The sequence below is a fragment of the Lissotriton helveticus genome, chromosome 11, assembly GCF_964261635.1.
Source record: "Lissotriton helveticus chromosome 11, aLisHel1.1, whole genome shotgun sequence".
NCBI lineage: Eukaryota > Metazoa > Chordata > Amphibia > Caudata > Salamandridae > Lissotriton > Lissotriton helveticus.
In genome coordinates this window covers 839,860,089-839,887,634 of record NC_136072.1, presented here as the reverse complement: position 1 = coordinate 839,887,634, position 27,546 = coordinate 839,860,089, and the positions used below count along the sequence as shown (strand labels likewise).

The 27,546-nt window shown below is 45.9% G+C and overlaps 1 protein-coding gene across 4 annotated transcripts in view; it reads right to left on the bottom strand.

The window, feature by feature from the left end:
- Positions 1-27,546, bottom strand: part of LOC144791238 (uncharacterized) — a 186,833-nt gene that overhangs the window by 17,885 nt on the left and 141,402 nt on the right. For 3 of the 4 annotated variants that reach the window (XM_078665890.1, XM_078665889.1, XM_078665891.1), the window contains exon 2: positions 1,339-1,971. In XM_078665890.1, the coding sequence (XP_078522016.1) occupies positions 1,339-1,954 (616 nt within the window). In that variant the 5' untranslated portion in view covers positions 1,955-1,971. The remainder of the gene's footprint in view (positions 1-1,338; positions 1,972-27,546) is intronic. The other variant, XM_078665892.1, reaches the window with a different exon arrangement.

Here is a 27,546-nt window from a genome sequence, read left to right as displayed (position 1 = left end):
ATCCAGTTCATGGTAGGAAAATGTACATATTGCCCTATTTTCTATCAAGTTTTCTAGGGTGAATAAACCCACGTGTGCCCTGTGGAAGATCATTTTTTCTTGTCATAGCATGAAACTATTCAATGAATTATTACATGAGTGCATCTTATCAGTCTGCAAAAAAACTTGACCATTGTGCCAAAAAATGAACGAATTGCCATCATGTTTAAAAACTTTCTCTCAAATGCCCCTGTGTGATCTGTGTGTGGCTATTTTTGCCCTACCACTTTAAGAGTTCATAAACCGTCACTGCACACAACGGGGTCTGGGTGTTAGGACTGACTATTTTAGTTCTTTTAGACGTTTTCTGATGGATCAGTTTGATTTATGTAGGTATAAAAGCAGATGAACCCAAAAACTACAGTGTTACCATGAACTACTTAGATTGTTTTACTGAATGAATATCACCCCCCCCCCCCAGTATATCGTGGTACCAGAAAATATGAAACGTTAAGTACATATAAGAAAGTATAGATGTACTATTCCTAACTCCACATCTACCTTGAAGATGTATGCACCTCGTAGGCTCTTATATGTGGAGCTAGGTATAGGAAATCTAGACTTTCCAGTAGTATTTGTTCGATATTTTATCCTGAACATTGTGTCAATATGCTCATTGTCCAGGTGCATGGTCTACACTCTTATTTTTCTTTTTATTTGCGTTTCTCATTTTTGCCATTTCTTATTTGCTTGTATTTCTTGCATATGCGCAGCATGCTGTTCCCCTAAACAGGCCACAAACCCAATGCAGCTACCTGTTTACCTAACAATAAGATTAACTAAGTAGTCTCAAATTCTGGAAACAAACAAGTACACTCCACCTCAGCCAGTTAACACCTTGGCATGGGGCTGTGTTGGAATGACATTTACGGATTCAACTTCTACAGACAATTAAAGATGATACTGCAGTCATGGGTAATGACGGTTGGACATGGAACAAAGTGAGTCTTTCTTTCATTGTTACTGTCAAATAGCACTTACATGGCACATAATCTGCTATTAATATTTCACTGCAGCACACTTTTATAGCAAATAACTCGTTTTCTCTAATAGATCACTTTATAGAGATTATGTGAAGGCCCCACCAATTCACTGTTAAAAAAGCATGTTATGTATTCCTATACTTTTATGACACACTAAGGCACTTAGACAAACCTTCTTAAAATGACTACGATTTCTGTAATTTTGATTGTTACAGTGGAAAATATGGGGATCTTCAGTCTGATTTGGGCGTCACCCAGGAGGGGTGCTTGCAGTGAAGGGCACCAGCTTTGGAATCTGATAGTAAAGCTTACTTACTCACTAAAGCGGTCAGGATGATGGCCCCCATGGCAATGGCGAGGATCTCGGCATAAGACATGCCCGACGGATCCGGTGAAGCCGTTCCATCAGCAGTCCGGAGCATCTCCGGCTGGGTCACCCCTGGGAGCAGCTGGGCTCTCTGGTTGGTGAGTGATGAATTGGTGGCTGGTAATGAGCCGTGGCTGGACTCTGCCGCAGCCGTGTTTTCAACAGGAAGTGACGACACAGTCACCCAGTCTGAGGTGTGTGTTGTCTGCTCCACAGTTCCACCTGCCAATGAATCACTTAGCAGTCCAGTGACCCCAGCGGTCTCTGCTGTACTGAAAGCTTCCTGCTCTAAAGACCCGTTAGTGTTGCTGTTCACAGTGGCTTGAGGGTGGTTTGTGACAGGTGTCTCTGTTGAGTGTTGAAAGGCCGTTCCCGTGTTGGTATAGGAGTATACATCGGAGGGTTGTAGGGAAACCGTCGCTTCAGAGGACTCCCCAAAGATTCCTGCATTTGTACTGCTGTTTTCAGATATACCATAGCGTCCTGCTGCCTGGGAGGTCGGTTCTGTTAATGATAATGGACTGGCGCCCACAGAAGTGATGCTTTTCAACTGCATAAGCACCATAATCCTGCTCAGCAAGGCTGCGGAGACAAAAAAACAGACAGTTGGTAGTCAGAAAGTGTATTCATTTCAATTTCGGCATGGCACGGGTAGAACTTGAAAATATGTTTTATCTTGTGGTGCATACACATTTGTGCTAGCTACTTGGGGCAGGTAAAAATCCGGATGATTTGACTTGGAGGCAACCACAATGTGATTATGCGAATAACACTATCAGAATGAACTATCGATTTCACATGTATGCAACTCAACATGTTACCTAGTTTGCTGATGACATATGAGGACAGGAGAGGAAGTGATGCTGGTGAGTCTCATTCACACCCCCCCCCCCCCACTCGCACACACCTTTGAGCCATTGGACGTTGAAAACCCCCAGTTGGCGATGCCCCTAGACATTCAAAGGTTCAACCATCTTAGGCTACTCTTTTCTCATCGGCTGCCTGTGCACAGTTTGCAGAGGTTAGTAAATCTGGATGGATTCAGTATGTGGGAACTCAAAACATGTTTTGGTGTAAAGGGGAGGACGACAATAGGATGGTGACAGCAGAGGAAGCTCAGACTGTAGCCCAGATAAGGGGTAAGTGGAGGCCTGAGAGCCAGCAGGCTGCGCATGGACGATTAAGTGCATAGATTCTGGGGTATGTGGGCAGTAAAGTGACGTGTATATGTTATAAAGCAAATCCAAAGGGGATGATGGACGGAGTGTTGAACATTGCAAGCACTCGCCCCCAGTCAACTGATCTGGGTTTCATCCATCATCATTCTTTAGCTCACTCCGCCACCCAAGTTCAGACATGGCCATATGCAAATCAGTCTGACCCTGTGCCTCATGGGAACAGTCCAGCCCGACCTGCCAAGCATTGTCTTCCCTGGACCGGAAACAAGGATCCTGGGACCGGTTTCAGGTTCATAACCCTCATCAGCCAGGCTATCTTGAATCCAGTGGCAAAATGAGCAAGGGACCCACGTCTGGGCATACCCTGCCAACTTAGGGCGAACAAAGCAAAACCAAAGGTGATGATGGAAGGATATATGAGCGTGTATGCTATGGCAAATTAGGAGACAAGATGGCAGCAAGACTGGCGGAGATTGAAACGGTTCTGCACACGCTCCTCAAGGGTGTTGGTTTCGGACTGTTCGCATCAGCTTACGGAAGCTGAGGCTTTACACCCGGTCCAGGCCTCAGGTCAGCATCCAAGGCAGAGGCTGCCATTGTTGTCTGTTCCACCCACCAAGGCTCAGCAAAGGCGAGACTCAGAGGTGGGTAGATTATTGGGAGAGGGCGACACAGAGATACGTTGGTCAAATCAAAGGGTACATTAGTCTGGGGCTGATCAGGAGGGTTTGGGAAGCAGGTTTCACCATAAGGATATGAAGGGCTAGGAAAGGAGAAGGGGGAAGTGGGCCCCTCACCATGGATAGACGGAAGATGGTATGAATGGACAACAGTCATACAATGGGGAGCAATCGCACAGCAACATAGGCCATAAGGTAAGGGTAGGAGGAGTGAGTAGAAGAGGAATGCTGGTGTGGAGTCATGGGACATCTATTAAGCCATGAATTGGGAAAAGGAGACATTCAGACTAGAAATTGAGGGGTTCAGAATATTACACACGGGTGGGAGCGATACTGGAAGTGTTGCAGGGACAGATAGCCGAAGTGGGTAGAGCACCAAACATCAACTGTTGAAGAGAGAGACACTGAAAGTGTCGCAGGGGCACATAACAAAGTGGGCAGAGCAATGACCGTGGTGGCCGGTAGTCCAGGAAGGAAAGGGTCAGGGAATGCTCTAAATGTCCGAAGAAGAGAAGCAGAAAAGGAGTGTCAGGAGGACACAGTGCAGCAGCCTCAAGGAGCTGGTTGACAGGGGAAGTTTGGACACTGATTCGGCCCATTTCAGACCGCAATCAGGGAGGACGCCAAATAATTGGCTGAAGGGTGGTGCAGATCAGGGACAGGCCTGGTGCTAGAGGGAGAGAGGGGAAAGACGTGGCAAGCTGGTTATGGGGAGTAGCAGTGGTCGAAATGGGGGGGGGGGGTGACAGTAGGGGAACTGTGGGCGGAGAATCAAAGGGCGGGAATAACCCGAGGACTGGATCAGTGGGTGGAGTCAGAGGTGTGGCGAGAATACACAAAATATCCCAATTTGTAGTATTTGTTTGGCATTTCACTGACCAGTTTTTTATGTTCTTTAATTCAACCGGTGGATACACAAGGTTATTTAAGGTTTAATAAGAGTTAGTGACATTAAAATACATTCACAAAGTGGGACATGTTTCCAATCACAGAATGTCCCAAATACGCTTAAAAGTGGAAGCACAAGCCATTTGTCTCAGAGCCATGGATTTTCTGTCATCAACCCTTCTGCTTTTTTCCACAAGAGAAGTTCAAACATGAATGGCAAAATATCCTAGTTTACAAATGTTTTCTATATAATTATGGCTCTACCATATTTGCCATATAATACACCATCTGGGGCCTAATCTGACAATTTTACATATAAATAGTTTGAAGCTCAAATGGATCAAAAGTTACAAACAAAATATGACTTGTGTTACTGCTAAGTGGACGGCTCTTTGCAAAGGTTGACTGATCACCTTTCTCACTGCTGCATTTGTATGTTACACTAGTACTAGTAAGACAAAACCTTTCCAGAGACAGTTCGCATGTGTTAGAATGTCAAAATATTAAAGTATCAGAAAATATACTGCATTACGCTGCAGCCTTTTGGTTGCTGCATAATTTGGTCAACACTGTGGCATCATTTTTGCCTCCTTTGCAACATAATTCCAGTGGTCCCAAAAGCAGGCAGCTAGGATTGTGACTTATAAACTGCAAGTAACAAAAGGAGCTCTCTGACAAAGCAGTAACCCTCTGACCTATTTACATTATGTGCACTTTGTGATCTGCATGGTACATGTTCTTTATAGCAGACACATTAACCGTCTGCGCTACCTTTCCATGAGTCAAAACTTCCACTTGACAAACCTCCACCTCTCTCTCTCTAGGAAGAACATTAATAACGAGTTATCATGACATTTTCATTGTTTCTGAAAATTGCTGGCGGCCAGGAAGGAGGCAGCAAGATCTTTTAATACCATAATATACTTGCAAACCAACGCCCCCAACCAAAGTCATCGTCTGGTGCAGTCACACCGGTCGCACTGCATTAGAGCGGGCCCTTCTCAAGGGTCCTGTGACCTCAGTGACAAAGTTACTGTTGTTCTAGGGTGTGCTACTTCATAGGCCTGCTCGTGAGACTGGAGGTGGACTTCAGTATGGATTGTGGTGGATAGGCCTTCAAGGTTAACCCACACTTGTCACCGCTAGGGTCTATCTGTGGTGCTAAGATGCCAAGTCTTCTGAGGTCTTGTGGAGTCTTCTAAGGTATAGCATGGGAATGTGCTCCCTCAGGAGCGTGGTCTGGGGGACTTGTCACGATGGCTGTACCTGGTTCCCCAGTTCCAAATTAGGCAGCTCTGACCATAATGCCATATCCTCTCCCTCACTTGAATACCATACGGCCCCACTAAAAGAAACTCACACTGGCTTCAACTACAACCCAATTGTGCTCCGCTATAAACACCTGGATGCAACTCAAATCAAATTACGCATTAGATAAAAGAAATATGCTGTCCAAAAAAAGTACCAACATCCTGTAAAAAGCAAACAATCTTGCATTTCATATGAGTAAGTAAAGCATGTGAAATGTAAGCAGGGACAACATGGTTACCTTAACGCGTTTACACTTTTTACTGCTTACACATTTTACACTGAGACTTAATGGTGAAGGATGGACCAAGGAGGGTACCAGAAAATTGCAGCTAAGGCTAAGGATGCAAATAAGAACCGAAAATGTTCTTGTCGGTAATGTTGATTTAGAAAGTGTATGCTATGAGCGTTACTCTAGACGATCAATCTCTTCAAATCAATACATTAATACTGACCTGCCCACACAGGTGGGTTGAGAGGGGCGAGTGTGATAATCTGCTAAATGTGTTTCAAGGACCAGCAGCCCCATCTGGAGTGTTAAGATTACCCAAGAGCAACATTTCAAAATAGTGCAAGTGTTAGAGGAGGTGTTAAAGGCTAACGAGTTCAAAGTGACTGGCCAACCTGAATTACACTTGCAGGGTAGTTACAGCTGATCAGATTTTTGTAAGGGAAATGGAAAAGTCTATGCCCTTATTTAAGTTTGTAAAGAGTGCATTATAACTATTTACACATTTGGATGTCATTTTTCAGTGTACCACTGTACACAACAGTGTGACAATCTGGGCAAACGTTTTGTGAATCATTCAAAGGACAGAGAAACAATGATTTTATTTACATGTTTGAATATGGGAATATTAATATCGAGTTCGACACCAAGATGTTTAGCAAAAGAATGAGGCGTTCCCAATTCAGCAGTCAAAGCTCATAAAACACTGGAGAAGCAGTTACAGAGCACACATGACATCTGTCTTTTCGTTTTCTTTCAGGCAATTGGCCTTTATTAATGATGCAATGTAGGACATACGTGTGGCCTAACAGCTAGAGCGGTCGACCTCCAAGCTGGGGAACAGGGTTCGAGTCTTGACAGGGACGCCGAACATCCTGTAATTCTGGACAAATCACTTAATCTCCCTGTGCTTAACAAAACGAATGTATGGTCTGTAACACAACTGTTGCTTATGTAAAGTGTTCTGATACCTTCGGATCTAGTTTGCGCTATATAAAACAAAACACAAAAAAGTCCCAACGTTAGCTTGGGTGACAGATTAGTTTTCTGAATTTGACATGATAATTTGTGAGTCATCAGATTAGGAGACAGCTTCAAAACGGAATTATCTGACAATATTGGCTAGATGGTAATGATAAAAACGTGTGTGGCTCAGAGAACACTTATATTATATCCCACAGGATATTGTCATTTCACGGGGGCGACAGGGCAGGAGCCAAACTGCCTGGGATCTGGAGAATTAGAGCTCAGCTAGCCAAAAATATAACTAAACAGGGTGGAATGGGATACAATGTTGAAAGGTTGAGTAGGATCAAGGAAGGTGGCATCACCCTGGTCCAGAATAATGCGGTGGTCATCTGTGGCTGCCTCTATAATACATGAGGGCCAAAACCCATATTGAGAGGTGTCAAATAGATAGTTGGATTCAAGTTAGTACACTGTTTATTTACTACATTCTCTACAAACCTTAAGTGTTAAGGAAGGAGCAAGATTGCAGAGTAATTGAAGAGATACAGTAGATTTTTTCAAGAGTGGCAGAACTAAAACTTGTTTCTAAACTTTAGGAACGGAAGCAGAAATTAAGGATTTTTTTTTTAAATCTGTTTATTTTATTTTCAACAACAGCCGGGTACCGGCAAATACAGTACGAGTTCACCATAAAAAAAAAAAACAATTCTCTCCAATACATATATCTTCATTTTAACATCCACATATGAATGGAGCAAGGATCATTACATAGCACTACGTCCATAGAATATCCGATCAACCATAAGATACAGTGCTATCCGAAGAGCTGCAGATCATAGTTCAACAGATGACAGGGGCCTGGAGAAGCCATCACTTCTGCTGTCAATTGGGCCATTAGTTTTGGCCTTTCTTTCTGCAGCTCCGCCGTCAGGGAAATGCAAATGTTCCATATGTACTTATTCCATTATCCCCATTTCTGACCCCATTTCTTGGGGCACCCCGTCCCTTAAACACTGACTTTCCGGCAGACATTGTGGTGTCCATATCCTTTGCTCAATCACTCAAGAGCGGGACCGCCTCTACCCCCCATGTTTGTGCAATGTTTCGTTTAGCAATGGTAAAGCCCATCAAGGCCCAAGCCTGTTCAGCATGAGAGAGGTCAGTCGCCCCCCAAATATTTAGCAGGCATAGGTGAGGAGACAACTTTAGGGACTTGTCACATGCCCTCTCAAGTTGGCGGGCAATCTTTCCCCAATAACCCTGAATTTGTGGGCATTCCCATAATATGTGAATGAAGGTACCTACTTGATTACAGTGTCGGAGACGAAGCGGATCAGGGTGTCTACCTAACTTGAACAGGAGTTTAGAATCAAAGTAGACTCGATGGAGGATCTTGAGCTGGAGGAGTCGTATGCGCATGGGAATGGCCACTTCTCGAGGAGAGGCCAGTGCCTCACGCCACTCGTCGTCCTCTATCATTCCCAGGTCCTTCTCCCAGCCCACCCTCAACTTTTGCATCGGATCTGCACGGTTATTAACCAGTTTCTTGTAAGTGAGTGAAATGGCCTTGCAGTTCATGGGATCCAATAACAACCGGTCCTCCAGGGGGGAAGAGACAGGGAGGGGGACACCCTTTGGCAGGGCAGAGGATACAGCATGACTGATCGGCAAATACCTGAAAGTCTCGGACTGTGCCAGTTGGTATTTTGCCTGAAGTTCTGCGAATGTGTCCATCATCCCCTTCACCCACATGTCTCTAACCGTGGATATCCTGATTGTGTCTTATTTGTCAAACCCAGGGCATTTACTGAGTTGGCCCAGAATATCAGGTTCCCATATTGGAGTCGCCTTTGTCAGATGCTTGTGCCAGCCCAACCTTCTGGTGACACCGTGCCAGGTCTCGACCGTACGTGCCGTGGGGCCTTTGAAATTGAGTTTGCGGGGATTGGTGTAAAGCGCTCTGTTATAGCTGCCCCGTCCCATAAGCCAGTGATCTGTTCTAAAATTGGGCTCATCATGGGGGCCAAACACCCATCTGTTGACTGTGATCAACTGGGACGCCTGATAATAGTCTTAAATCTGGTAAACCGATGCCCCCGTCATACCATCCCATTGTGAGCTTGTTCATTGCTATCCGTGGCGTACAGTCTTCCCACAGTAGGCCAGGTAATACTGTTGACCACCAGGTGCTATACGGACTGGGGGTGTGCTGCTTTTGGGCTCTACGAGATACAGATCGGGCGTTTTCCAGCCTTCCTCCTGCGAGTCGGCCGTGGCCTAAGGAAGGGTTTGTGACACATACTGTACGCCGATCGGAGTCATTACTTTACAGATCAGGTCAAGGTGCACAACTTTTTGGATGGTGCACCTTCTATAACCTTTCTCTTGCTCAGACTAGACATGATTTATGTCGTTACCTGTACCTTAAAGTGAATACTCAAGCCCAGCTTCTCTTTAATTTTTGATTCGGGATTCGATCAACTTGGAGGACAGAAATATTAGGAAGACCTCCAGTTATTCTCCAGTTATTCTCTTCAAATATTTACATAACCGATTCATACTACAGCAGTGATCACCATATTCTTGCCTCCGCCGCTCGACTGACTAGACCATCGACGAGCTACCAATTCATTCTTGCCCTGAAGAAGTCCCATCCGGGACGAAACGCGTCAGCTGTTCGTTTCTATCTATTGGAATAATAAAAGAACTAATCAAGAAAATTTGGATATCACTTTCAGTGTCTTTATAATAAGTTCACTGCCTTTTTACAGTTCTGATATATGGTGCACCTGTGCTTATAAATTTGATACATGTTAAGTTCTGTATAGACTATCACTGTGATGGTGGGTGTGGTATCAGTGTGAACATAAACCCCAGTCCACCATATAAAAGGGGAAATTATTGTTGAGGTATTGTGGGTCAGGTGCATTGCTATGAAGGTTCCGCCATCTGCCAGTTTTTAGTAATACTGTTAATTTGGGAAAAGTAAGAATCTAGGACAGGGTTGGGGGTATTCTGTAATGCGTAGATGAAACACGGAAACGCGAGCATTTTGAACAAGGACGCGCGCTCCAGGAGAGTAATTGAGAGAGAACGCGTCGGATTTGAAGCGCTGAAGAGGCCCGAGTAAATTTTGTTCAAAGAAGAGATCAACGTCTGGAGTGACAAAAATGCCCAAATAACGAAAACCTCTGGGAGCCAGCGAAATCTCGTAGCCCCGAGGACCAGCTGGGGAGCACCCCACAACGCGTACATCTGGGATTTGGACCAGTTTATACGGTATCCAGAGTGGGCACCGAAGATGTGGAAGATATGGAGCACCCGTCGCAGCGACCGCACTGGGGAAGCCAGATATAAGAGGATGTCATCCGCGTAAAGCGAGATGCGGTCCTCGCAGTACGCCGTCCATTTAAGTCCCCGTATCCCCGGATCTCCCCGGACCCGTACAGCAAGCGGCTCCAAAACTAGGGAATAGAGTAACGGAGACAAGGGACAACCCTGTTTCGTGCCCCTGCGAAGTGCGAAGGTGGCGGAACGATGATTACTATATACTCAACCCACATCACATGTTGTTGTCAATAGTCTAATCCAGCGTGTCAATTTGGGTCCGAACCCCATGCGGGCTAAAACGGCGAAGAGAAAATCCGATTCAATTATATCAAACGCCATAGAGGCATCTAATGATAATGGAATCGCGTCGATGGTATTAATCCTACCAAGAACCCCATGCACCCGTCGCAGATTCCAGGCCGTGTTTCCCCCCGGCATAAATCCTGACTGATCAGGGTGGACCAGGTCAATAACATAAGGGAGGATGCGGTTCGCCAGGAGTTTGGACAGGATCTTGGCCTCGACCGTAAAGAGGGAAATTGGGCGGTACGAGTTACAATCTTCAACAGACTTATTTGGTTTATGAATGACCACGATGGCCGCGGTTCAGATATCTGCTGGTAGGAGACCTGACTCAAAACATTAATTATATAAATTCAACAAATGAGGAGCCAGCAGTGTTGTCATGAGTTTAAAAAGCTCGACGGGAAGCCTGTTGGGCCCTATCGCCTTACCGGATTAGACATCTTGTATAGCCTTTTGAATCTCCGTCACTGTAATGTCTACCTCCAGGGCCTCTCTGTCTTGTGGGGAAATGTTAGTCACAGCAATAGAAACTAGGAGGTCAGCCGACAGCGGGGCTTGAGATGTCGACGAACTAGTGTAGACCACCTCATAATGGATCGCAAAGGCTATTAGTTGAGGGTCGGTAAGGAGCGTACCCTCAGGGTTGGCAATCACGTGCACCCACCTAGCAGCCTTTTCCCTTCATTCCAGCCACGCCAAAAGCTTGCCTGTTCGCTCACCCTGATCATAGATCCTATGTCGGGAAGAAAGAGAGCGCGCCATGGCGTCCTCCAAAGGAAGCTGTCTATAATCCTGTCTCTTGACTGCAAGGCTATGTTGAGTTATGTGGTTGAGGTTCCGCACCACCGACTCCTCCAAATCCGAAATATCCGCCTCCAGTTCGATTACCCTCTTAGATCGTTCCGCCCTGTGTCCCAACATTAATGACAATGCCCTGCCCTTTATGGCTGCCCCAAAAGCACCCGACAGTGTCACTGCTGAGTCAACAGAGCCCATATTTCCCACAAAATAATATTCTGGTTCCTTACGGAGAGACTCTATAATATACAGTATTTTTAACGCCCACGGCTGTATGGTAATAGAGCCAGGTCGTCCGTCCGCTGAAAGCCCAAGGACGGGGGAGTGGTCAGAGATCCCACGGGTCAGGCAACTGGACCCTGTGAAAACATGAACATCCTGGTCATGCGTGAACATGGGCTACCATGCGCCCCTGATTGAAATGTGAAGCATGTGTGCAGCGGATTAAACCACCTCCAGATGTCCACAACCCCCAGGGTATTCACGATCCCAAACAAATATGAGTCTCTAGGGGTGGAAGACAGTCCAGAGAACCATCCATTGTGAGGTTAAAATCACCTCCCAACACTAACACCCCCAATGGCAGTTCCAACAGAAGGGTACCTACATCACGTAGGGTCAGTCGCTGTAGTCCAGGGGGGCAGAAACAACATTAATGACAAGTCCCTCCCAGGAGCCCGTGACCGCGGAGTATCTGCCCTGAGTGTCAGTCCAGGGTCAACCCTTCCGGAGCAGAATCCGCACCCCGCTGGAGCCCGAGGTGAATCCGGAGTGAACCGCCATTTTATAGCCTTTCCTTTTCAGGGCCCTACAGGAATTCCCAACTAAGTGTGTCTCCTGCAGCAACACCAAATCAAGCTCATTCCGCTTAATATATTACAACACGATCATTCCACGTGGACAACTTGAGTGTTAAACCATGGGTCATCACGTCAAATCAGTGGGAATCAAATAATGCCTGTTAATCCCACATGGCAGAAGGCGGCTTAGGTGGATGTCACATGTGTTGTTACCAGCAAAACCACTTATGAAATTAAAGAGTTCAACATTGAAGTGTACTGGTACCAAACACAAAAAAACATAATAAACAAACCCCCCCCGCCTCATCCCAGAATGAACCCCCCCACCCTGCCTCCCTGCAGAACTGGCCTGGAACCACCCGCCACCCCCAACTTGCAGAGTGCCTGTCGCCCACCCTCAACAACTTCAGGAACGTGTACAATCCCACTCCCTAAATCAGTAGATAATAGGTCAGTTCACTAGCCCCGGCCCAAATACTCCGCGAGTGAAAGGTACATCAGCAAAATTCAACATTCAAAGGATAAGCGGCTGAAAAGACCTGAACACCAATTCTCGGCGAGCATCAAAGAAACCAAGCCACATCAATATGTACATCTAGCTACCCATAAGAATGGGGGATCCACAGCCAAAATATATCAGTTAGTCCCAGCAAGTCATAACAAACAAAGGAAGCATCGTGTAAGCCTCTGAGGAGGTCAGTCTCCCGTAATCACCCCGTAGGGCTTTGGGAACTTGCCTCAGAGGGAGGCGTGGACTGCGGTTGCTTACGCCACTCGTTGAGTTCTCCAGTAATTGGTGTCGACTTGTATAATTTCTTGCCAACTGTGCGCCAGCCATCGAGCCAGTCTCAGGCGTCCTCATTGTGGGGATCGCCTGTCCCCGAGGCCTAGTGGGTCATAACACACGTGCGTTGCAGACATGCAATAATGAGACACACACACTGAGAGTGCTGGTCCGGACAGGAAGTGCCGTGCCACTTCTGTCCTTTTATTTATACCTTTCTGGCCACGCCTGGCCAGAAAGTGATACATAGTGTGTCAGTGCTTCCGGGGCTCAGGAGAGACCCTCGGAGCACTAGAGCGCTACATCCCTCCCCAACTTGGATTTTGAAAACTTAACTTTTGCAAACAAAATGTCAGTGGTAGCTCAGCACCTGAAGTCAGCTAGCTTCTGGCTTGGCTTTGGATTAGGTCTAAGTTCATACCTCCATCTGCCTCGAGCCGGCGCTTGCTCCCCCTTCGGGCTGGGTGCAGAGGTGATCGCTTCGTCCTGGCCAGTAGCGTTCATGAGCGTGCTCGCATCACTGGGTCTACCCGCTCCTGCCTCGGACTCCTCCTCTGCTTGATCAGGTGTGTGTTGTCGAGTAGCCGGTATCTGTTTGAACCAGGATACGTTCCTAGTTACTTCTTCTCCGTCCCGGCGAGCTGTGACCGCGGTACCTCGAGTTTCCTTGACGACCCACGGTTCCGGCTCAAACGCCGTGTTGAATTTCCCTCCGGGCCTTCTGGTCCGGATAAGCACTGTCTCGCAAGGTGTTATGTTTCGGGACCGGGCATGCCTTTTGTGACTCGCTTTCTCATTCGTTCTTCTCCGCCTCTCTTGAGTGTGTCCGGGGGAGTATGGCGCTGGTGCCCAGTTGTCAGCCATAGGGAGTAGGTCTCTTCTTGGTCCGGCAAACATCAACGCCCATGGTGACTGTTGCGTGGTGCTGTGGGGTGTACTTCTGTACTCCCGTAGAAACAGTTGGAGCGCTTCCTCTGGGTCCTTTCCTTCAGCGGTGGCGATTCGCAGGATTTTGTTAGTTGTCCTCATGAACCGCTCCACTTCACCGTTGGCTTGGGGCCATTGGGGCGTGATACGGTGATGACGGATGCCTAGGTTGTGTAGGAACTCTCTGACTCGCTCCCCTGGAACGGGGGACCGTTGTCCGTTTTGATGACAAGAGGAACTCCAAACATGGCAAAGGACTTGCTCAACAGTGGGCGGACGTTGGCAAAGCTGGTGGAGTTGGCAAGATCAACAATCGGGTACTTTGTGTAATTGTCAATTAGCACGACAGTGACTCTCCCATCTGGGAAGCTCCCAAAGTCCAGACTGAGCCATGACCAAGGTGATGGAGCATGTTCTTCCGTGATGATTGGTGCGGGATTGTCTGCAGAGCTGGTTATCTGGCATGCTCGGCATTGACGCACCACTGTGTCAACCGCCTCCTCAAGGTTTGGGAACCAGACTTTCTCCCGCATCCTGGCTTTCATTCGGCGGGTGCCTTGGTGTCCCTCGTGGGCTAGGATAGTCGCCCTGTCTTGTAGGGTCTTGGGGATGACCACTCGGTGACCTCTGAGGATGAGGCCATTGCTTGCTTGGCTTAGGTCGTGTCGCACTCTCCAGAATTGTGTCAGGCGTGTTCGATCTGCTTCACTCCAGTCACTGACGCCCTTCAGAAAGTTTTCCCAGGACCCTGACTGAATGGCAGCTGTTACCCGCTGGATGACCGCGTCGTTCACATACTCAGGTAGGATGGCGTCGGCCGTGAGGGCCTGGGGACATGAGGCAGCCGACAGCATGTTCACGAAGTGCTCCGTGGGGTTCTCAAGTTCAGCTTGTCGGCCCTCGTCTTGGCCTGGATGCCTGGATAGAAAGTCTGCGGGATTCTTGGCCCCAGGGCGGTAGGCGAGGTCCATTTGGTACTGCTGCACTTGTATCGCCCAGCGCTCTATCCTCGGAGGTGGATGAGGGGCGGTGCCCTTGAACAGAGGTATCAGCGGTTGGTGGTCTGTTATCATGCGGAAAGGGTGTCCAGAGATGTATAGGTGAAAGTGAGCACACGCCCACTTTACTGCCAGGGCTTCCCTCTCGAGTTGCGAGTATCTTGCTTCGGTCGAGGTTAGTGCTTTGCTTGCGAATGCCAGTGGTGACCACGTGCCGGGTTCAGTTTCCTGAGATATCAAAGCTCCTAGACCAACTGGGCTGGCGTCAACCACTATCTCGGTGGGTTTGGAGGTGTCGAAGTAAGCCATCGTTGTGCTGTCTAGCAGCGCTGTTTTTATTTGGTCAAATGCTTTGGCTTCAGCTTCAGTCCATCGCCATGCGTTTTCTTTCTTCGTTAGGTTTCTCAGCGGTTCCGCTATGGTGGCCAGGTTGGGGATGAACCTCGCACAATATTGCGCCATTCCCAGGAAGCTCCGCACCTCTGACGCTGTGGTTGGTGCAGGGGCATTTTTGATGGCTACTGACTTGCGTGGGTCAACAGCGACTCCTTCCGACCCGAACACATAGCCAAAGAACTCGATGGACTTCCTGAAGAATTGGCACTTGTCCTTGTGCAGGGTTACGCCATACTGTGCGAGTCTATGCAGCGTTGCTTTTAGCCTGTTGTGGTGTTCTTCGCTCGTCTTGGCATGGATCAATATGTCGTCGCTAACGTTCAGCACCCCCTGGAGCCCAGAGAGGATTTCTTTGATCGTGTTCTGGAAGATCTCAGCTGCAGAAGAGATTCCAAAGTTCAACCTTTTATAGCGTCTCAATCCAAGGTGCGTCGAGAATGTTGTGATGTATCGGCTTTCTTCAGCTAGTCTCAGCTGGTGATATCCTGCATTGAGGTCCAGTTTGGAAAACCATTGGGCGCCATTTAAGTCGGTCAAGATGTCATCGACTGTAGGTGTGAGGTGTCGTTCACGGCGAATGGCTTTGTTTGGGATCCTCATGTCAATTCAAATTCGGATTTTGCCCGGTTGTTTCGGTTTCTCGGCTATGACCATGGGGGATACCCATGGCGTTGGCCCGGACACTTTTTCGATCACCCCTTGTGACTCTAGCATGTTTAGTTCTTGCTCCACTGCGGCCCGCAAGTGGAATGGCACCCTGCGGTGTCGGAGCGCAATTGGTTGCACAGTGGGGTCTATGTGTAGCTTGATAGGTGGATGCTTGATCGTGCCAAGGCCTGTGAACAGCTTGGGGAACATGAGTAAGATGTCCTCTACCTGCAGTGCCCGTACTGCGTTCGCGAAGGCAATGAGGCCTAGGTCTTCTGCCGTGTTGCTTCCTACCAACAAGTCCGCCTCCTTGTCGATCACGTGGAACGTCGTTGTGACTTCCTGATCCTCTGCTCGGACTTGCACCATCATCTTACCCCGTAGCGGGAGCGGGTCGTGACTGCCATAGGTGAAGATCCTGGCCTTCGATGGAACAAGCGTGGGCTTGGGGTTGAGTGCTTTGTAATGCTGAATGCCCATTACATTCACCGTGGCTCCGGTGTCGATGACTCCGATGGCCGGTGATCCGTGGATCTGTATCTGGCATTTGGGTTGCGGTCGTCGGCTTTTCTTTAGTTCACTGACAAAAGACACGAAATAGCACTCATCTTCGTCATCTGTAGACGAGTCGTCATACTGTGGCTGCTGTGGTTTGTGTGATCTCGTGGAGCGTGACGCCGTGGGCTCCTCTAGCGACAATTGTTTGATCGCTCCGGCGGCTGATCGTCTTCCTAGAGTGCTCCGCCCTCGGGAGCCTCCTCTGCACACGCTGGCGAAGTGGTTGGGGATGCCACATTTGGAGCATGTCTTCCCACGTGCTGGGCAGCCATCTTGGGCGTGTTCATCTCTGCCGCAGTAGCCGCATGGTGCTTGGCGTCTGGATTTCGTCGTCCCACGCCCTCTGCTTCCTCGACTCGACATGCGCACCGCATCCACCCGTTCTGTCTTGATCGCCGTCCCTGTCTCATGGTGTGGATTGAGGGCCGCCTCCATCGCGGTGGCGCGGGCATCAGACAGTTCATGGGACCGCGCAAGGATCAAGATTTCGTCGAGGGATATCCGCGGCTGTCTCAAGATTAATGTACGCAGGTGCTTGTTGCGACAGCCCTGGATGAGTTGTGCTGTGACTTCCTTCTTTTCGTCATCCTCGGTGCACGTGCTTATCAGGTCTCGCAGTCGTGCGTGAAACGCATCCATTGTTTCGCCTTCCCGTTGTTTAGCTTGGCGGAACTTGAACCTCTCGTAATGGGGATTCAGCTGGGGGTCGAAATGGGCGTTCAGTGCGTTGACGGCGGCATCAAAGTCATTGGCGGCACCTGTGTTGGGGAGGTGTCTAAATAGTTTGTACAGCTCTGTGCCTCCGAAGTGCAGGAGCAGGGAGCGTTTTACTTCATTGTCTTTTTCTCGGGTGGCCGTGAAGTAATTGTTGAGCTGTCCCAGCCACACTGCCCATCGGGGTGCTGCTGTCCCCGGGTCAATTAGCTCACTGAAGGGCGGTAGCGCTTGTAGTTGCGCATGTGCGGAAGGTGCTGGAGCCTGGGCTGCAGGGGGCGCTGTTGCCTGTGACGCCCCTCCGGTGGCCCCTCCAGTGGCCCCTCCAGATGTCCCTCCTGTCGACATGTTTGCGGGGCAATGTGCTGTTCACCACTCTGGTGCTGGTGGAGTTCAATGAGACTTTCCTGCGTTTGTCTGGCTTGTTGGGTTGCCTTGTGCTTGTTTTATATTTTTTTTTTTTCTTGCTTGTGTGAGCAGTGCTCTGCCTTCCTGCTTGCGTGGGTGGCGCTGTGTTCGCTCCTCTGGCGCTGGCTCAGTACAATGGAATGGTCCTTTGTTGGTATGGACCCTTGAGTTGCCTTGTGCTTGTTGTGTGCCTTTAGTTTGCTGGATGTTGGTGCATGCTGCCGGATGCGCGTCTCAGCGCTGCCCCAGTCTCCCAGCACCCGGCGGTGTTGGGCCTGTGCGCTGCGTCTCTCACCTCGCGTACTCACGCGGTGGGGGCTTAAAACCTGCTTCGGCCTCGTTCCTCTGCGCATGCGCGCACTTCCCCGACGGCCGGCTGGGCCTTCTTCCAGCGCTTCCTTGCCTCGCTGCGGCGCGTCGCTTGTACCGGTCCCTGACGCAGCTCCTCACATCCGCTGCTTACCGGTAGGCGATTTTTCTTCTTTTCTTCTGCTTCTGGGTTTCTTGCGTTGACCTTCGGTCGTTGGGCCGGCGGGCCTAGGCTGGCGCGGGGTTCGGCGTCTCCGGCGCCTTCGTCGGCTGGTGCGCTTGGGGGGGTTTATGTAGATCCCACCCTCGTCGCCAGTGTGGGGATCGCCTGTCCCAGAGGCCTAGTGGGTCATAACACACGTGCGTTGCAGACATGCAATAATGAGACACACACACTGAGAGTGCTGGTCCGGACAGGAAGTGCCGTGCCACTTCTGTCCTTTTATTTATACCTTTCTGGCCACGCCTGGCCAGAAAGTGATACATAGTGTGTCAGTGCTTCCGGGGCTCAGGAGAGACCCTCGGAGCACTAGAGCGCTACACTCATGACTAGTGAAAAAACACTGTTTACCATCCGATTCAATTCTGAGTTTCACTGGGAATTACATGGCATATTTGATCTCTTGGTCCCTAAGAGCTTGTTTCACTTCCAGGAAGCTCCGGTGTTGTTTCTGGAATCTTAAGGTGAAGTCCGGGAAGAACGATACTTTACTGTTTTCAATAGTCAATGGGGGTGCAGTTTGTAGGATCAGGTCGCAGTCACAATAATTAAACACTCGGGCAAGAGGCAGGCGGGGGGGGGGCTCCTGGTTTGGGCCTACCCCCTGGCACACGATGGGCTCGCTCAATAGAGAAGCATTTGGATAGGCCTTGTGGCTGGAGACGCTTCATTATGAGTTCCTCGACATAGAGATCAGCAGCTGGCCGATCCACCCGTTCCGGAATGCAAAGGATTCGGACATTATTGCGCCGCATTCTGCCTTCATACTCGCCGAGTTGGACTGCCATCGCCTCGTGAGAAGAGCATTTGAAGCTTTTTGAATGCAGCCTTTCTGCTGGAGTCCATATAAGAAGGTTTTTGTTTGTTGAAACCACTGTGAAAGGTGCAAAAATCAAAAACAATGATCATTATGCACTGGGAGAAAAATTCCAGCTTGTCAGGCGCATTGCTTTTTTGTTTTGTATAAATAAACGACTGGTCTATGGGTTTGTTTCAGCAAAGCCGGCCAATGCCAAGAGGGCTGCCTCACATTACATAGTCAATGAAAGTGCTCCTACCATGTTAGCTGATTCATTTTTTGCTAAACTTCCTTGGCATCATGGCAGGTATCTTCAAGAATGACAGGCCATAATATGTATATATATGACCCTTTTAGAACCTCATGTAAGGTTTGACAGTCAGACAACAAACCTGCCATTGGTGGACATGCCACAAAATCTACAGTTATTGGTCATTCTGGAGGACATATTTCTTCTCATACGGTTCCCATGTACAAAGCGTGAATCACTTCGGGGAAAAGAACTATGGCACCAGGTCCACCAAGATATGTCGGCGTGGGCACTTGTTGTCAATGTGTTATTTGTCACAACGACAAATCAGGGATTCATATTCAGAAATTGCATCAATAATGTCCCCAACAATGTTGAGGTCCCACAGAGAAAAGAAAAAGGTCAAAATGGCAGGGAAGAAGAGAACCCTAACCAGACTATTTAGATTGAACCTCACAAGTATTTTACACTGTCTCTAATTCCAGGAGATTGCCTTCGGCACAGCAGATGGCTAATGCACCAGAGGGTACTCCACATGCCCCGACACTTCTTCGTTTGCACTTGTTATCTCGCATTCTAAATGGGACTAAAGTGAGGATCTGTAAATGGGAGGGGGGCAGTTTCGACACTATGGGGCATATTAGCAAGAACCTCGTTAAAATTATCGCCGTTTTAGCGTCAGGAAACTGCAGCTAAAACGGCGATAATGGGCTTGCTAATATGCATTATAGAATTCCAATAGAAGCCCAGGTTAGATGTGCAGGACATCTAACCTTGGCTTCTATTGGAATTCTATAACGCATATAAGCAAGCCCATTATCGCCGTTTTAGCGGCATTTTTCTGCCGCTAAAACGGCGATAATTTTAACGAGGTTCTTGCTAATATGCCCCTATGCACCTTAATTTTGTTTCCTTTGGTCCAGTATACCTTTTCATTGTTATATTATGTCTTGTCTTGCAAAACAATGTGTCTTTAAAATATACTTCAGGCATCCAAGCATGAATATACATTTATTGTTTAAATAAACGTAGAACTATATTAGTTACAGTGTCATTTTGTCACAAAACCCAAAATAAATATGTACAAACAAAGATAATATGACACAAAATAAATATGGATGAATAGAAACGCAAATATAAAAAAAAATACCATAAAACAGGAAGCCATAATTATTACACACGTAGGGGCATATTACCAAGGGGGGCGATAGGCAATTATCGCCGGTTTAGCATCCGTTTTAGTCCACTAAGCAGCAATAATTCTATCGCTCTATTAGCAAGCTGTCGCTAACTGATGTTAGCGACAGCTTTTAGGCGAAAACGAGCGGTTTGGGGCCCGCTTTGCATGTCAGCGATATTTATCGCTAATGACATGCAAAGTGGGCGTACCCAACCGCTTAGCGACTGAAAGCAGTCGCTAACGTCGCTATCGCCTATTAGCAAGGCAGGCGTAGCGATGGAAATATTCCCGCTATCGCCAAAAACTAAAGCCTGCTCAGACCAGTTCTTAGCCATGTTATCCAATGGGAGGTGGATAACATGGCTAAGAGCATTTCGTCGCTAATGCGTGAATATCGCTGTATTCACAGCGATATTCACGCATTTCGCCGCTATCGCTGGATATTTTAGCACAATGGAGAAAAACGTTGCTAATAGCATGTTTTCTCCGCTAACATATCCAGCGATAGGCAGCGATAAAAAAATCACCGCTAAGCCTATTTAGCGATAAATATTGCTACTTGTTGGTAATATGCCCCGTAATTCTTCTTTTGGACAGCACTTACCTCTTCTTTCTGTAGTTGGAAAAATTAGTTTATACACATCACATCTTGCAGCTGAGAGATTCAGCACATAACATAACTGGGCCTCTGGAACAGACGAAAGGTGTAGCGATGGGCCATCCACAAACAGAACACAGGACACTGTCCTGCGCCAGAGGGCAGCGAGCGCAGACGGCTGTGTGCAGTGGATAAGGCACAGGATATGAACAGCCACGCGGATAAAGTCTGAGAACCCTTCACACACAGAGCCTAGGGCAGTGGCACGGAATTGCACCCTCACAGGAATGTACTAGCCGCAGGTTATTTACCTGGATTCACTCACATTTTTATCAAGAGTGAGGGGGTTCAAGAATGCGGGCAGCCAGTCTAGGTTCTTTTCACAATGAAAAAAACACTGCTCTAGTGCAGGGTTGCCCACTCTCGGTGCAAGGGAGTCTGACCCGTGCTCGATTTTCAGGCTAGCCACTGACTATATAAATGACACCAATTCCAATTCAGAATGTACGTTTATGAAGAAGAAAGTCTAAAAAACTGGCATAGCCCACCCCCTTAAACAACCTAATGTCCCCTGCACTGGAAATATGAAATTCGCCACAATCTGGTTATTGGCAGGCATTTCATTTTGTTGTGCATGCCAATGCATTTACAAAAAGGTCTCTTTGACATTTTGAAATGAGTCAAATGAGAATAGCAAGAGGACAGACGCATTGCGGCTGGCAAGGGCTAGCTTTTAGCTGATAAACTCAGAAAAAAGTGACAGATATGATTTTGGTAAAAAATAATGACTGGGTGTTTGTTGGATTTTACATTGTGGGCCATTGAGTGGCCAAAAGAACGCGCTGGGTGCCATTTCTCCTTTAAAACAGACATGATAGGGGGGGCATCTTAGAATTCTTTGGTTGTGTGCTAGCAACCAGTTTGCAAACACACCACCTACAAAATCGGGGAAGAAACGTACATGTGCATAAGTTAGAATTGTTTACAAATTGACTACTTTCTGGTGCACTAATGCACAAGCTAGCAGTGATTCTCAAACTTTTTACAACCAGGACCCAATTTGTAAGAATAAGAAACTTTTTGCAACCCACCTAGGTTTAAGGAAAACGAGGTCATTTTTAAATGTAAAAGTGGACATGCTTTCAAAATGCTGCGACTTACCAAAATAACATACTCTTTACAATTTGTTGCATTCCTCTCTAGCAGCAATTGCTTGTAAAGGTCACAACCTTGACAAAGTCACCAACCTATTACTAAAGCATCATGTGGGTAGCTTACTGTCATTTAAAAACAGCACACTTTTCATTGAACTGGTCACTCAATTTGTACAGACAAATACTTTTTAGGAGAAAGCTATATTGCACACAAATGATTTGTGGAAATCGGGATTCAGTGAGTATTTATCATTTGTGCATTTCCAAATAAAAGTGTCTTGATTTATTTTGAGCCTATTAAAATCTCAGTTCAGAATTACAAAAAAAGTGCTTCATTTTTGCTTTCCTTACTTCTGAAATATTCTGAAATATATGTACAGTTCATTTACAGGCATTTTACATTTAGTTGTGCCTTACAAAACATGATACCCTACAGTCTTTCCTTTCAATGCAGCAAAATTGTCACATTGTTCACTTAAAAAACCCATCTCACTTTTACGTCAGAGAATAAAAAGTAAACACCAATCCCATGTTAAAAGAATGAGCAGCAATTTGTCAGAGGACAGAGCCTGAGATTTGACCTATGGATTTGAAGCACAGCAAATGTGACAACTTAAATACAAAATGTAAAGACATATGTATTCATTGCTCTTTCGTGACCAACCAACCCAGTTTGGAAAACATTGCTTTAGCCCACTTCTCTGGACATACCATTATGATACCCCATAAAACGACTCTCAAACAAGTCCGTTATTTTAAATAAATAATATATATATATATATATATATATATATATATATATATATATATATATATATATATATGTATAAATATATATATATATATATATATATATATATATATATATATATATATATATATATATATATATTCACTGAAAAAACCATAGGTTTCAGGAGTTATATAGTTAGGAATTCGCTTTTAAAAAACCTTTGAAATTCACTCAAAAAACTATAAGTTTTAGTGGTGTTATAGTTAGCTGGACATTTTACTCATACAAAACCATTGAAATTGCTCCTATATAGTTAGTTGTACTAACTATATTTCGCGCACCCGCAATCCACTGCTGATGATGTCACATATTAGATCATTCATGACATGGTCAGTGACATCACTGATGACATCACTGATGACATCATCCAGTGAATGTGGTTTGCTTCGTTATTTAAATATGCATTATATATATAGCAATTTGCTTCGAAGAATAAGTGGATATATATAAATAAATATTTGGATGGAGGATTTAGTAGCAGTGTAATTGACTGTTTACTTGACCAATTTATAATGTCTCACTAAATATAGTGGATAGTGACTAAACTGTGTGAATATCTGTATCACTTTGTTAGTTGTTGTGTAAACTGATTCTACAGTTGGTTACTAGCTATGTGAAAGTCTATATTAGTTATTTATTAGTTAACTGAGTATTTGTATGGGAGTGTGAAAGTGTGTGTGGTTCGGTGGGGGGGGTGTGACTGTCCAAAGATGTGTGAATAGTTGATTCAGTAGATATATGAAGTTAAAACTACATGTTCTAACAGTTGTTTGGGTGAGTGAATATCTTTATGGGTGTGGTGATGAGCAAATGTATTTCTCAATGGTACAGGTCCAACAAACTAGAAAAATAAAAGCCAGTGTATGTGTCAGTTGTAGTATATAAATAAGTATACATAAGACACAATGATTGTGTGAGTGACTGTATGGATAACTGTATACTTGTAATAATGATTTTATAATTCACTAAGTATGACTTACTATCTAAATGAATAGAAGAAGTGGTGTTTGTATAAGTGTTTTGCTAAGTAAATATGTAAGTATGATTCATTGTTTGCATAAGTGAGTAGGATGACTTCATATGTGAATAGGATGCGTGCTGTTGTTTAATGTCAATATAGATGTATAAGTATTTTTGATAGTGTTCTATTGTTCATTGACAGCATGTATGCGTGAATCCATAGGTAAGTGATTAGATGTGTGTATACATCTATGCATCACTGAGTGGATTTTTAGATACTTGTATTGCTGTGACAATGGATTTAAATATGATACTCTGTATTTTACAAAGAGTGATGAAAAATTGTAATAGTGTATGGAAAGGTGTATGTGATTGTCACGTGGATGATGTCATCGGTGATGTCACTGACCATGTCATGAATGATCTAATATGTGACATCATCAGCAGTGGATTGCGGGTGCGCGAAATATAGTTAGTACAACTAACTATATAGGAGCAATTTCAATGGTTTTGTATGAGTAAAATGTCCAGCTAACTATAACACCACTAAAACTTATAGTTTTTTGAGTGAATTTCAAAGGTTTTTTAAAAGCTAATTCCTAACTATATAACTCCTGAAACCTATGGTTTTTTCAGTGAATTTCAAAGGTTTTTTAAATGCTAATTCCTAACTATATAAGGCCTGACACCTATGGTTTTTTCAGTGAATTTGCAAGGTTTTCTAAATGCTAATTCCTAACTATATAAGGCCTGAAACCTATGTTTTTTTCAGTGAATTTCAAAGGTTTTTTAAATGCTAATTCCTAACTATATAAGGCCTGAAACCTATGTTTTTTTCAGTGAATTTGCAAGGTTTTTTTAAATGCTAATTCCTAACTATACAAGGCCTGAAACCTATGGTTTTTTCAGTGAATTTCAAAGGTTTTTTAAATACTAATTCCTAACTATATAAGGCCTGAAACCTATGGTTTTTTTCAGTAAATTTGCAAGGTTTTTTAAATGCTAATTCCTAACTATATAAGGCCTGAAACCTATGGTTTTTTCATTGAATTCGCAAGGTTTTTTAAATGCTAATTCTATTAGCGGATAACGTTTTTATATATTAAAACGTTTTTTAAATCTCAAATGCCTGCTTTGCTAACAGAGTTTTTAAGCACAGGCTCTTTTGTCTCTGGTGGCCATCTTGGGAGACTGCATATCAGAATTGTTTTAATGAAATATAAGAGGATTTGAGAAGTCACTCAAAATGTGCCCTAATTTTTCTTTCTTCAGCACTAATCATAATTTCTATGGCAAAATGAACCCCCTCATTTTGTTCCTTTGCAAATTAAATGTTTTAAGTGTTAACACTTTATTCCAATCAAGATGACTTCAGGTGTGCCATACTTTTGTCATAAGTAAGACTGTTAGCGCTCTAGTTGTTCTTTAGAACACTCTGGGACATTCTGTCATTGGGCTATAGTTGGGCTACATTTGGCTGATATTTGGGCTACATTTGTTTTTTTTTGTCTCTGGTGGCCATCTTTGGGCTACATTGGGCTACATTTAGGCTCTAACATATATATAGCCCAATGTCGCCCAATATATATTTTTTCAAAGTTAATTTTCGTAAAAAACACTGGAGCACATATCTTGAGACATAGCAAAGGCACATCGGGCTACCAGTCCCTACAATTTTGCCAAGTTTGGTGGAAAACCATTCAGCCGTTCGGGCTAAAAGTGAGTCCAACCGCCCTATGGAAATTAACATGGGGAAAACACGTTTTGGGACCCCCCTTTTATCTCGGCCCCCGCTAGACGAATCCCCCCCATACTTTCAGGGAAGGACCGGAGCGCCGCGAGGCAAAGTTAAGGAAAATTTCAGGAAGATTCCTCAACCGGCGCCAAAGTTATTCCCAATAGAATGTTGCGATTTCCCTATGGAAAACAATCCTAACTATATATACCTACTGGCTATCGCCAGTAGGTAATATACATATATATATATTACCTACTGGCGGTCGCCAGTAGGTAGTTATAGTTAGGATTGATTTCCATAGGGAAATCGTAACATTCTATTGGGAATAACTTTGGCGCCGGTGGATGAATCTGCCTGAAGTTTTCCTCAACTTTGCCTCGCGGCGCTCCGCTCCTTCCCTGAAAGTTTGGGGGGAATTTGTCAAGCGGGTTCCAAGATAAAAGGGGTATCCCAAAATGTGTTTTCCCCATGTTAATTTCCATAGGGCGGTCGAACTCACTTTCAGCTCGAACGGCTGAATGGATTTTCACCAAACTTGGCAAAATTGTAGGGACTGGTAGCCCGATGTGCCTTTGCTATGTCTCAAGATATGTGCTCCAGTGGATTTTGAGTAATTTAGGTTAAAAAAATATATATATCTATAAGCGCGCCCTGGTACGCGTACCGGGGAGCGCACCGGGCGCGCTACGCGAGTTCGCACGTGGAAAGCTGATTGGCTCTCGGGTGTCTGTCAACATTCCAAACAGTCCTGAGCGGCCGCCATCTTGTGTCTCGGTAGGATCGAGACACAAGAGGTGGCAAAAACAAAGGGGGAAATATCCAAAAGGGGGCAGGGTAGACCCCCCCTGACCCCCTAGGTTTGATGTGGGGGTCATAAAAGGGCCCCGCCGCATAACATTTATTTTTTTTTAAATTCAATTTTCACGAGGGGAACACCCGGTACGCGCCCCGGTGCGCGTACCGGGGAGCGTACCCTGGAGAAATAACAATGACAGACTTCTTTACAAATGTAGCATTTTTTAATACATTGGAGGGAGTTCTTTTTCATTTTTTTAAGAACACAGCTCTTTGATGAGAATTGGAGGTAGCTCTGAAAAGAACTTTTGTTTTTCTTCTTTTTTTTAACAAAAACAAAAACAGGGAACTGGAAACAGCTCAACAGGAGCCAAAAAATAAATAAAAATTAGGCCTGGGGATGGCAGCGGTGGTTCTCGAGAGCTCGAACCATGAGTGTGACACTTTGCTCCCCATAGCAAAGAAGATGGTCACATTTTCGGCATTTTAATATAGCCTGATTAAAAGCAGGCTGAATATTTGGTATCATCTCCTGCTCACGCCGACGCACAGAAGGTGTTGCTCCACCGGTAGAAGTAGAGCCACCATCCCTGGGAGCCTCTCGTGCCAGAGCCCTGACACTCTCCCGTGCATAGTTCTGGGGATGTTTCCTTGACACGTGGCGTATCATCGTCCAGTTCCCGAAGCTGTATTTTTTTCTGGGATTTCCTCTCGATAAGATGGTGTGGCATATTTTACACTCCACCTTTGGAGCATTTACCTTCTTCTCCCCCTCTGGAATTTTGAAAAATTTCCAAATGAAATGTTCCTTCACAGTTTGTTCAGGAACCTCCTCATCAATGAAATCTTCAGTCTCATCACTGCTGCTGGATGCTCTTGCAGCCATGATAATAGAAGTAAATATGACACAGGTGCCAAAAGTAGGTCTTGCACTCACAAAAGTGAAACAAGAAGTGAAGGAAATGGATGGGGATTTCAGTCTTTGTAAAAAAAAAAAAAGTTAGGAACCAATGAAAAGTGTTATTTTCAAGTCACATGATCTGGGCTTTCATCATTTGGAAACCAAAACTGATCTGCACCAATGAAAAGTGTTATTTTCAGATCACATGACCCGACGCGCTTACGCTACGTGCCCCGGGGCGCGCCCGTGGTCGCGCCCCGGGGCGCGCAGCGTAAGCGCGTCAGGACGTTGCGCGATCGTATGCGCTCGCGTGCTTCCGGGTGCGCTTACGCAGTGCGTCATATGACGCATCACGCGGCTACGCAAAACGTCACGATGTTGTTTTCGTTAGCGGGAATAGCGCTAACGGGACGCTCCCCGGTACACGCCCCGGGGCGCGCCTTAACATGGCGCTTACCCGAGCGTTCACCGGTACGCGCCCCGGGAGCGCCCAAGGGCAAAAAATAAAAAATAAAAAAATAAAAATTACATAATTATACAA